Source organism: Bos mutus, chromosome 8, assembly GCF_027580195.1.
Source record: "Bos mutus isolate GX-2022 chromosome 8, NWIPB_WYAK_1.1, whole genome shotgun sequence".
Lineage (NCBI taxonomy): Eukaryota > Metazoa > Chordata > Mammalia > Artiodactyla > Bovidae > Bos > Bos mutus.
In genome coordinates this window covers 33,839,932-33,852,950 of record NC_091624.1, presented here as the reverse complement: position 1 = coordinate 33,852,950, position 13,019 = coordinate 33,839,932, and the positions used below count along the sequence as shown (strand labels likewise).

Genomic DNA, 13,019 nt, shown 5'->3' with positions numbered 1-13,019 from the left:
AAGTGAGAAGTGGGGACTGTGGAAAATCAGCAAGCATATTTTCCTTCTAAAGGGGATGGTAATTTGTTGTCCTAAGGAAACGAAGGCTCAGTATTACAGGACAAAACTGCAGCATTCATATGAAATCTCCATTATCTTAAGTGGAGGTAGTTTCAGCTTTTAAAAACAAAGCATCAGATGTGATGTTTCCCTTATTAAACCTATTAAAAGCCCACATAAGAAAAACTAAATTTGTAGCATACTCAATTTAACCAAATAAACATGATTTACATTACCATTACATCTCTGGTAAAACATAAAAACAGAGTGAGGCTTAACTAGGTGGAAGTTAACTATATTTCTTTGTGTTTTAAAAGAACACCGAAATTTTAAGATAAGAATAAAACCAACAAAACTAAAACATAAAAATGAGACTTACTTTGGGTTATCTAAGTCATATACCACTCGATCTATGATATCACTCTGATGTATTAGCCTCTCAATATCTTGGGCAATTTTTGTTCTGAAATCATAAAGAAGTTTGACCAAAATTCATTATTATATGCTAAGGCAAGAAGTTTGACCAAAATTCATTATTATATGCTAAGGCACAATTTTCCTCCAAGTAAATTTTGAATAAAAAAATATAAAATGAAAAAAATTTCTTAAAATAAAAATTATCATCCCTCTACATATTATGTGTACAAAATAAATCAGTACATAAAATTTAGACAAAAATCAGTATTTTAAAAGTCTTAAGTTCTAGAAAAATAACCAGTACAAGGCCAACAGCTTTATTTAAAAAACCTTGAATGACTATATGCTTTTCTATATAGAAAATTCTTAATCTAGCATTATATAATTAGGCATATTTACTTTTAGTTTTTTATTTTACAAAACTAACTCATCACTGACACAGCAGTCTATCAAGAAAAAACTGAGCATCAAAGGATTATGATATAAATCCTTGATTTAGAGTCAGTGTCCTAACTTTCAAATAGCAAATTCTTTCTACAAAAGCAAAACTTTTAAAAAGCTAAAATTATAGTAATAAACAAATCAAAAATTTATATCACCCAGATCTTCAACAATGAAAGACATGGCACTTACATATACTCAGATATGCCACACCAAAAAATACAAGTATTCAAGTATGGTGAATGACTAAAAACATCCATTTGTCAAAACCATTTATTAAATATTAAATTTATGAAATACCTACCATAAATGTATAAAAAATTAATACTTACAAAAGTTTGCAGTTTTTCTTAAGAAAAATGGTATTAAAAGGCTGATATAACATCTCAGTTCTACAGCAACATTCTGCATTGTAAAACAAGATAAAAAAGCTCGATACCCACAGGGCCAGCACGTGATGTACCTGAGGAGGCCTGCTGGGGGATGCTGTGGAAAACGGGGGAACACAGGATCTGTCTAAACACAACCAAATGCTGCCAGGTAGGAAGAGACGTTAAGGGTGCAATACCAAATTTACAAGAAACAATGGAAACTTGGATCACTACGTGGAGTCTCTCACATGTTAAAGGCTGGGGATCTATTAAAAAATAAAAACAGGGAGAACAAGATGGCAGAGGAGTAGGTGGACATGGAGGACATCTCTCTCCACAGATACATCAGGAATACACCTTCAGACACAGAAGGGCATACAGAACACCAGCTGAGAGCAGACAGGAGTACCTGACCAGAGGAAACAAATATATAGACCCACACAAAACTCGGTAGGACGAAGGAACTAGGGAGAAAAACAGGAGTGTTAGTAGGACTGGAACCCCCCCTTGGAGGGTGGGGGAACTGAAGCAGGGGTCCGATCCCCACATCTGGGCAACAGAGTCAGAGGAGAAACATTTAAGGCTGAGAGTGAAACAGCTGATCTGTGGCAGCCTAAATGGAATGCAGTCCTTGCTGCAGCCATACATACTCCAGACAGGGACATAGATCCCCTGGAAGGTACAGCGGCTGGGAGCTGGAGTTCAGGGATTGTGGAGCAATCCCAGGGCAAGGGGCTGCTGTTGACTGCTGAGAGACAGATTGAGGGTATGTAAGGGAGGAGATTGTGGTGGGAAATGCCTGTGGAGGAAAGCCGGGCAGCCATGGAAGCAAGGCAATACTGCTGAGTCACGCGTAGGGGGTGGAGCCATCACCATTGACTCTCTCTCCATAGGTGCCACCATCAGCAGCTGAACAATAGAGAGGCTGGCCCATCAAACGCCTGACACACTGAACTACAGAGTCGGACCCCACCCCAGGGTGCCCCTTTAAGTGCCTGATGTACTGATCTACAGAGTAGAATCCCAGCCAAGGGGGCCCTGAATGGGCAGAGCTACAGAGAAAGACTGGCCAAAGAGGCCTTCTGATCAGCTACTGCTACTGCTAAGTCACTTCAGTTGTGTCCGACTCTGTGCGATCCCATAGACGGCAGCCCACCAGGCTCCCCCATCCCTGGGATTCTCCAGGCAAGAACACTGGAGTGGGTTGCCATTTCCTTCTCCAATGCATGAAAGTGAAAAGTGAAAGTGAAGTCGCTCAGTCGTGTCCGACTCTTAGCGACCCCATGGACTACAGCCTACCAGGCTCCTCCATCCATGGGATTTTCCAGGCAAGAGTACTGGAGTAGAGTGCCATTGCCTTCTCCGATCAGCTACAAGAGGCTGGAAAAAAGACTGATAGGGCCATAACTCCTATGGCGGAGGCAGTCCATGTTCCTGCACACTTGGCGCCACCAGGGTCCCCACAAGCCAAGCAGCTGCATCACCTTCATGCTCAACTCTCACTGGGGCAGAGCTGACACAGGCAAAAAAAGTCTTGCATCTAAGTGTGCAGGGTTGCTTCAGTAGTGTCCGACTCTTTGCAACCTTGTAGACTGTGGCCTGCCAGGCTTCTCTGTCAGGCCTCCAGGCAAGAATACTGGAGTGTATTGGCCAATACTGGTTGCCATACCCTTCTAGAGCACTGTATTTCCTGCTGCCCTAGCCGCCAACTCCCCTGAGTACCCGGTGCTGTTGGAACCCCTGTGACCCAAGCAGCTGCACCATCTCCACAAGTGGCCCTCACAGGGGCAAACTCAAGTCCTCCAGGGCAGCCTCGGGAGCAAACTCCAGTGAACAACCCACAAGTAGAAGTGGAAATGAAATCACGATTGAAACCCAGGGGCAGTGTGACTAAGGAAGAAGACCCAAAACTTCCCACCAGCTGTACAAACTACAGATTAAATCCACACAATCAACTAGGTAGACTCTGTGTCTATGTATATATAAAAGGTTACTGAGAGCTCCCACAAAAGAAAATGCACTAGTTCTGATAGCTGTGGACATTTAAAGAAGACAGAGGAGTAGGACCAGATTAGACTCTGAGCTGCCCCCAAAGCAGGTCCAGAGATCAGCAGTGTTGGAGGGCATCCTAGGGAGGTGAGGTGGACTGTGACTCCCAGTGAGGGAAAGGACTCTGACAGCAGTGACTCAAGAAAAACAATTATTATTCTTATGTTTTGACTTGTTCTGTAGATTCTTTTGGTTTTTTCTTTTTTTCCCACTATGCTATAGTTGTCAATTTTATTGGCCCTATGAAATCTAATTAAGCTTTTGAGCTTTTTCTTTCTCAGCCACATTTTTTATTGTTGTTATAAACCCCTGCCTCTACATTGGGCTTTAGCAGTTCTGGGAAGTTTCCCTTTTTTTTTTTTTTCCTTTTCTCTTTTTTTAATTTTTCAAGCCTATTATTACTTTTTCTACACTTAATCCTTTGTTTGCTTTTTCTACTGTTCTTTTGCCCTTACATTTAATCTTTAATGTATACAAATCTCCTTTATCTACCTCTATTTAACTTTGCATATGTATTCTTTCTTTTTTTTCTTTCCTCTCAACATATGTTAGTTTTATTTTCATTGCTTTCTTCCCCACTTGGCACTTTGCTTTAGTTTTGTTTTCCAGTTTTTGCTTTAGTTAGCTTTGTCCTGGTAGACGTAATTTTTGGTTTTCTTTGTTCACTGGGTCAATCTATTGCACTTTATTTTTGTTGGACTGTTTTGACTTTGTTCGTGGGTGTATATGTATATGTGTATAATCCATTATTTTAATTATTATTTGCCTGATTTTGTAACTGACATTTGTCTGGGGTTCATTTTGGTTCCTCATTTTTTGACATAATCTCACTTAATGCCATAACAAAACACTTGTAGAATCTTCGTTCCTGACCAGAGATAAAGCCCTGACCCTTTGGAGTGGCAGCACTAACTCTAAGATCCTAGATTACCAGAGAACTAACCATAGTGAGTATCATATAGAACTCACACAAAGGAAACCACTTGAATACAAGACCCAGCATCACCCAACCACCAGTAGGACCCTGTGCAGGACACCTCATCTAGACAACAAATAAAACAAAAATACAAACCCAGTCATCAGCTGACAGGATTACCACCTTACTCAGCCTTGCCCATCAGAGGAAAAACAAACAAGCAAACAAAAACTCAGCACAAATCTCACCCTATACAAAGCCTACACAAACCACTGGACCAACCTTAGCGGGGCAGAAACCAAAAGGAAGAAAGAATTCAACTCTGAAGCCTGGGAAAAGGAGACCTCAAACACAGTAAGTTAAAAAAATAATAATGAAAAGGCAGAAAAATACTACACAAAGAAGGAACAAACTAGAAACACAGAAGTCCAAATAAATGAAGAGGAAATAGGCAAAGTACCTGAAAAAGAATTCAGAATGATACTAAAGATGATCAAAAACCTTGAAAACAAAGTGGAGAAAATATAAGAATCAATTAACAAAGACACAGAAGAATTAAAGAATAAACATACAGAGACAAACAATACAATTACTGAAATTAAAAACACTCTAGAAGCAATCAATAGTAGGCTATTTGAAGCAGAAGAACGAATCAGTGAGCTGGAAGATAAAATGGTGGAAATAACTTCCAAGAGCAAAACAAAGTAAAAAGAATGAAAAAAACTCAGGATAGTCTCAGAGACCTCTGGGACAATAACAAATGCAACAATATTTGAATTATAGGGGTCGCAGAAGAAGAAGAGAAAAACAAAAAGGTATGAGAAAATTTTTGAAGAGATTATAGTCGAAAATTTCCCCAACATGGAAAAGGAAATAATCAATCAATTCCAAGAGGCATAAAGAGTCCCATACAGGATAAACCCAAGGAGAAACACGCCAAGACACATGCTAATCAAACTAACAAAGACTAAACACAAAGAAAGAATATTCAAAGCAGCAAGGGAGAAGAACAAGTACCATACAAAGGAAACCCCATATGCTTAACAGCTGATCTTTCAGCAGAAGGGAATGGCAGGATATATTTAAACTGTTGAAAGGGAAAAATCTATAACCAAGATTACTGTACCTGGCAAAGATTTCATTCAAAATCGATGGAGAAATAAAAAGCTTTTCTGACAAGCAAAAGTTAAGATAATGCAGTATGACCAAACTGGCTTTACAACAAATGTTAAAGGGACTTATATAGTCAAGAAATACAAGAAAAGAAAAAAGATCGACAAAATCAACCCCAAACAATTAAGAAAATGACAAAAGGAACATATATATCGATAATTACTTTAAATATAAATGGATTAAATGCTCCAACCAAAAGACACTGACTGAGTGAATGGATATAAAAACAAGACCCATTTATATGCTGTCTACAAGAAACCCACTTCAGACCTAAAGATACATACAGATGGAAAGTGGGAGGATGGAAAAATATATTCCATGCAAATGGGAAGCAAAAGAAAGCTGGAATAGCAATCTTCATATTAGACAAAATAGACCTTAAAATAAAGACGATTACAAGAGATAAGGAAGGACACTACATAATGATCAAGGGATCAATTCAAGAGAAAGACATAAAACTTGTAATTATCTATGCACCCAACATAGGAACACGTAAGTACATAAGAAAAACACTAAGACATAAAAGGAGAAATTGACAGTAACACAATAATAGTAGGAGACTTTAAAACCTCCCTCACACCAATGGACAGGTGATCAAAACAGAAAATAAATAAGGAAACATAAGTCTTAAATGATACATTAGATGAGATGGATCTCATTGATATTTACAGGACATTCCATCCAAATGCAGACAAATACACCTTCTTCTCAAGTGCACGTGGAACATTCTCCAGGACAGACCACATCTTGGGTCACAAATCAAACCTCAGTAAATTTAAGAAAATTGAAATAGCATCAAGCATCTTCTCTAACCACAATGCTATGAGACTAGATATCACTTATAAGAAAAAAACTGTAAGAAACACAAACACATGGAGATTAAATAACACATTTCTAAATAACCAACAAATAACAATACTGAAGAAATCAAAAGGGAAATACAAAAATTTCTAGAAACAAATGACAGTAAAAATACAACAATTCAAAACCTATGGGATGCAACAAAAGCATTTCTAAGAGGGGAGTTTATAGCAATACAATCCTACCTCAAGAAACGAGAAAAATATCGAACGGACAACCTAACTTTACACCTAAAACAACTGGGAAAAGAACCAAAAAACAAAACAAAATTAGTAGAAGGAAAGAAAGCACAAAAATCCGAGCAGAAATAAATGAAAAAGAAATGAAAGAAACAAGAGTAAAGATTAAAAAACTAAAAGCTGGGTCTTTGAGAAGATAAAGTTGACAAACCTTTAGCCAGACACATTAAGAACAAAAGCAAGAAGAATCAAATCAACAAAATTAGAAATGAAAAAGGAGAGGTTACAACAGACAAGGCAGAAATACAAATGATTATAAGAGACTATTATGAACAACTATATGGCAATAAAATGGATAACCTGGAAGAAATGGACAGATTCTTAGAAAAGTTCAGTCTTCCAAGACTGAACCAGTAAGCAATAGAAATTATGAAAACCCAATTTCAAGCATTGAAATTGAAGCTGTGATCAAAAGTCTCCCAAAAAACAAAAGCCCAGGACCAGATGGCTTCACAGCAGAATTCTATCAAACATTTAAAGAAGAGTTAATGCCCATCCTTCCAACTCTTTCAAAAAATTGCAGAAGAAGGAACACTTTCAAACTCATTCTACAAGGCCATCATCACCCTGATACCAAAGCCAGACAAAGACAACACAAAAAAAGAAAACTACAGGCCAATATCACTAGAACATAGATGCAAAAATCCTCAACAAAATTTTAACAAACAGAATTCAGCAACACATCAAAAAGCTCACACACCATGATCAAGTTGGGTTTATTCCAGGAATGCAAGGTTTCTTCAATATATGCAAATCAATCAATATGATACACCATATTAACAAATTGAAAGATAAAAAGCATATGATAATCTCAACAGATGCAGAAAAGCTTTTGACAAAATTCAGCACCCATTTATGATTAAAACTCTTCAAAAAACTGGACATAGAAGGAATCTACCTCAACACAGTAAAGGCCATATATGATAAACCTACAGCAAACCTTATTCTCAATGGTGAAAAACTGAAAGCATTCCCCCTAAGATCAGGAACAAGACAAGAGTGTTCACTTTCACCACTATTATTCAACCTAGTTCTGGAAGTCCTAGCTACAGCAATCAGAGAAGAAAAAGAAATAAAAGGAAAATAGATTGAAAAAGAAGTAAAGCCCTCACTGCTTGCAGATGACATGATACTGTACATAGAAAACCCTATAGATAGCATCAGAAAATTACTAGAGCTAATCAGTGAATTTAGCAAAGTTGCAGAACAAAATCAATACACAGAAATCACTTGCATTTCTATACACCAACAATGAAAAAGCAGAAAGAGAAATTAAGGAATCAATCCCATTCACCATTGCAACAAAAAAATTAAATACCTAAGAATAAACTTACCTAGGGAGACAAAAGAACTATACACAGAAAATTATAAGGCACTGATGAAAGAAATCAAAGATGACATAAACAGATGGAGAAATACTTCATGTTCCTGGGTAGGAACAATCAATATTGTGAAAATGACTATACTACCAAATGCAATCTACAGAATCGGTGCAATCCCTATAAAATTACCAATGGCATTTTTCACAGAACTAGAACAAAAAATTTCACAATTCATATGGAAACACAAAAGACCCTAAATAGCCAATGCGGTCTTGAGAAAGAAGAATGGAGCTGGAGGAATCAACCTTCCTGACTTCAGATTATACTACAAAGCTATAATCATCAAGACAGTATGGTACTGGCACAAAAACAGAAATACAGACCAATGGAACAAGAAAGAAAGCCCAGAAATAAATCCATGCACCTATGGGCATTTTATTTTTGACAAAGGAGACAAGAATATACAATGGGGAAAAGACAGCCGCCGCTGCTGCTGGTGCTCATAGACGGCAGCCCACTAGGCTCCTCTGTCCCTGGGATTCTCCAGGCAAGAATACTGGAGTGGGTTGCCATTTCCTTCTCCAATGCATGAAAGTGAAAAGTGAAAGTGAAGTCACTCAGTCGTGCCCGACTCTTAGCGACCCCATGGACTGCAGCCTACCAGGCTCCTCCATCCATGGAATTTTCCAGGCAAGAGTACTGGAGTGGGTTGCCATTGCCTTCTCCGTCCTATCACCATACACAAAGATAAACTCAAAATGGATTAAAGACCTAAATGTAAGACTAGAAACTATAAAACTCTCAGAGGAAAACATAGGAAGAACACTTGATGACATAAATTAAAGCAAGATCCTCTATGACTTATCTCCTAGAGTAATGAAAATAAAATCAAAAGTAAACAAGTGGGACCTGATTAAACTTAACAGATTTTGCACATCAAACTGTAGCAAGGTGAAAAAGACAACCCTCAGAATGGGAGAAAATAATAGCAAATGAAACAACAGACAAAGGATCAATATCCAAAATATAAAAGCAGCTAATACAACTCAATGCCAGAAAAACAAAGAACCCAATCAAAAAGTGGGAAAAAGACCTAAACAGATATTTCTTAAAAAAAGACATACAGATGGCTAACAAACACATGAAAAAATGCTCAACATCACTCAGTATTAAAGAAATGCAAATCAAAACCACAATAAGACATCACCTCACACTGGTCAGAATGGCCATCATCAAAAAGTCTACAAACAATAAATGCTGGAGAGGGTGTGGAGAAAAGGGAAAGCTCCTGCACTGTTGGTGGGAATGTAAATTGATATAGTCACTATGGAAGATGGTATGAAGATTCCTTAAAAAACGAGGAATAAAACGACCATATGACCCAGAAATCCCACTCCTAGGCATATACCCTGAGGAAACCAAAATTGAAAAAGACACATGTATCCCAATGTTCATTGCAGCACTATTTACATAGCCAGAAGACAGAAGCAACCTAGATGTTCATCAACAGATGAATGGATAAAGAAGTTGTGGTACATATACACAGTGGAATATTACTCAGCCACAGAAAGGAATACATTTGAGTCAGTTCTGATGAGGTGGATGAACCTAGAACCTATTAGACAGAGTGAAGTGAGTCAGAAAGAGAAAGATAAATATCATATTCTAACGCACATATAAGAAATCTAGAGAAATGGTACTGAAGAATTTATTTACAGGGCAGCAATGGAGAAACAGACATAGAGAGCAGACTTATGGACATGGGGAGAGGGTGAGATGTATGGAAAGAGTAACATGGAAACTTACATTACCACATGTAAAATAGATAGCCAACGGGAATTTGCTGTATGGCTCAGGAAATTCAAACAGGGCTCTGTATCAACCTAGAGTGGTGGGATGGGAAGGGAGATGGGAGGGAGGTTCAAAAGGGTGTATACATACACCCATATGTATACCTATGGGTGATTCATATGGAGATTTGACAGAAAACAACAAAATTCTGTAAAGCAATTATCCTTCATTAAAAAAATTAATTAAAAAAAAAGACAATCTTGGCTCAACAAGAAAAAATAAATGAAAACAAAACAAAACTCTCTGCAAGTGAAACCAAAATCATTAGCAAGCTGAATATGGCCTAGAGGTCACTGGTTTTCAACTTCTGAAACTGTATTTTAGGGGATATAACTCCCCATTTATATGTGCGACCCCATAGACGGCAGCCCACCAGGCTCCCCCGTCCCTGGGATTCTCCAGGCAAGAACACTGGAGTGGGTTGCCATTTCCTTCTCCAATGCATGAAAGTGAAAAGTGAAAGTGAAGCCGCTCAGTCATGTCCGACTCTTAGCGACCCCATGGACTGCAGCCTACCAGGCTCCTCCGTCCATGGGATTTTCAGGGCAAGAGTACTGGAGTGGGGTGCCATTGCCTTCTCCCTCCTTTACCTCAATCACCTATTAAAATATATTGCTCTCCAGTCAAAACAAGTGTTTTCCAGGTACCCCTGGGGACTATAACCTCAAACTTACTAACATTCATCATCAAAGAATAGCTCAGAAGAAAATAATTTGAGCAAGGCAATCTGATAAATGTGCAGTCCACTCAGTATAGTTAATACTCAAGAGTTCACATGATATATGGCCAAAACCAAAATTGTAGTTTTGTTAGGTTTCAGCCAATACAGAGCAATACTTACGAAAAACAATTTAACACACTCACTGCCATATTTACTTTACCATAAGGATATCATAGGATATTGTTGTTCATTACTTAAGTGTTCTCTAAGGGTCCACAGAAGATACTCTTCATAAGTATGGTATAACCTCATATATATGATCACTACATATGAATAAATAACAAGACAGGCTCATGACCTAGACCAGGATGACTCTTGGCTCAGTCATTTACTAGCAGTGTAACCTTGGATAGTTACTCAAGAATCCTAAGCTTCAGCATACTCTTCCATTAAATAAGAGAAATAATCGCTATTTCCTCATAGAGCTGCTACACTGTTAAATGACATACTTTAATAAGCTTATAAACACTGCATAACAAAGTGTTTTTTACTTACTTCGGTATCTGGCCCATTAAAAAAAAATCAATATAAAAGTTATCTGCTACTGACACTATAATTATACTTCTCTACTGTCATCTCCATTTCAGAAATACTTGAACCATTCTAAACATGGTAAGACTAAATCCAAGGTTCTGCTTTCGTATTCTGCTTTTGCCACAATTCCTTCACCTACTTTTAATTTTAAATTTCTGAATACTACTACTACTACTACTTACTACTAAGTCGCTTCAGTCGTGTCCGACTCTGTGCGACCCCATAGACGGCAGCCCACCAGGCTCCCCCATCCCTGGGATTCTTCAGGCAAGAATACTGGAGTGGGTTGCCATTTCCTTCTCCAATGCATGAAAGTGAAAAGTAGGAGGAAGTCGCTCAGTCATGTCCGACTCTTAGCGACCCCATGGACTGTGGCCCACCAGGGTCCTGCGTCCATGGGATTTTCCAGGCAAGAGTGCTGGAGTGGGTGCCATTGCCTTCTCCGAAAGTAGTAATTAACTGAATGAATGAGGGATGTGGGGTGTGTTGAAAGGAAGAATCTTCGTTTTAGACTTTTATGTAGTATTTGATTTTTGTACCATGTCATCAAATACTACATAAAAGTCTAAAATGAAGATTCTTCCTTTCAACACACCCACATCCCTCATTCATTCAGTTAATTACTACTTTCCTTCCACAGCACCTTGATTATTTTATTTCATAATACATCTTATACCTCTTTCCATTAGTACACTGTTTTTTTGTGTGTTTGTTTTTTAATCACTGCAAAGTATTCACAGAATGGATATACCATAACTTATTTGACTGGTCTCTGATTGATGTGTTTTGGGACATTACCCACCACAAATTCCATATAATAGTTGACAAACATTTGTAGGCAGAGTATATAAAATAAAGAGGGAAAAAAGTAACAATCTTCAAATGTCTGAGTACTGTTTCCTTACGTAATTCATAAGCATTTTAAGTACATATTTTATATTAGTTATGCTGCTGCTGCTGCTGCTGAGTCGCATCAGTCATATCCGACTCTGTGCAACCCCATAGACGGCAGCCCACCAGGCACCCCCATCCCTGGGATTCTCTAGGCAAGAACACTTGAGTGGGTTGCCATTTCCTTCTCCAATGCATGAAAGTGAAAAGTGAAAGGGAAGTCGTTCAGTCGTGTCTGACTCGTAGCGACCCCATGGACTGTAGCCTACCAGGCTCCTCCGTCCATGGGATTTTCCGGGCAAGAGTACTGGAGTGGGTTGCCATTGCCTTCTCCTATATTCAGTTCAGTTCAGTTCAGTCCAGTCGCTCAGTCGTGTCCGACTCTTTGTGACCCCATGAATCGAAGCACACCAGGCCTCCCTGTCCATCACCAACTCCTGGAGTTCACTCAGACTCAAGTCCATCGAGTCAGTGATGCCATTCAGCCATCTCATCCTCTGGCGTCCCCTTCTCCTCCTGCCCCCAATCCCTCCCAGCATCAGAGTCTTTTCCAATGAGTCAGCTCTTCTCATGAGGTGGCCAAAGTACTGGAGTTTTAGCTTCAGCATCATTCCCTCCAAAGAAATCCCAGGGCTGATCTCCTTCAGAATGAACTGGTTGGATCTCCTTGCACTCCAACGGACTCTCAAGAGTCTTCTCCAACACCACAGTTCAAAAGCATCAATACTTCGGCACTCAGCCTTCTTCACAGTCCAACTCTCACATCCATACATGACCACAGGAAAAACCATAGCCTTGACTAGATGGACCTTTGTTGGCAAAGTAATGTCTCTGCTTTTCAATATGCTATCTAGGTTGGTCATAACTTTCCTTCCAAGGAGTAAGCGTCTTTTAATTTCATGGCTGCAGTCACCATCTGCAGTGATTTTCTAAAGCAATTAACACTATTGGGTAAGTCCTACACATCTAAATATACAGAATCATAATGTTTTGTATGATTGAAAGAGTTATAGAGTTATATTCCTGCCTCATATCAAACATCTGACACCCACAGAAATTTTTACAAATGATATGAAAATGAAAAATTTGACAAATATGATAAAATGTGTCCTCTGCAACACTCACTGTCACACAAAATATATAAGGATGCAGCAAGAGACTAGCAGTCAAAAGTTTTAGATTACATTGTAATTT

At 38.6% G+C, this 13,019-nt stretch overlaps 1 protein-coding gene across 5 annotated transcripts in view; it reads right to left on the bottom strand.

The window, feature by feature from the left end:
- The window catches only part of AGTPBP1 (ATP/GTP binding carboxypeptidase 1), a 192,810-nt gene that overhangs the window by 63,835 nt on the left and 115,956 nt on the right, over positions 1–13,019 (bottom strand). For 4 of the 5 annotated variants that reach the window (XM_070375389.1, XM_070375390.1, XM_070375392.1 and 1 more), the window contains one exon: positions 419–502. The exons of the other annotated variant lie outside the window; for it this stretch is intronic. In XM_070375389.1, the coding sequence (XP_070231490.1) occupies positions 419–502 (84 nt within the window). The remainder of the gene's footprint in view (positions 1–418; positions 503–13,019) is intronic. 5 annotated transcript variants of the gene reach the window in all.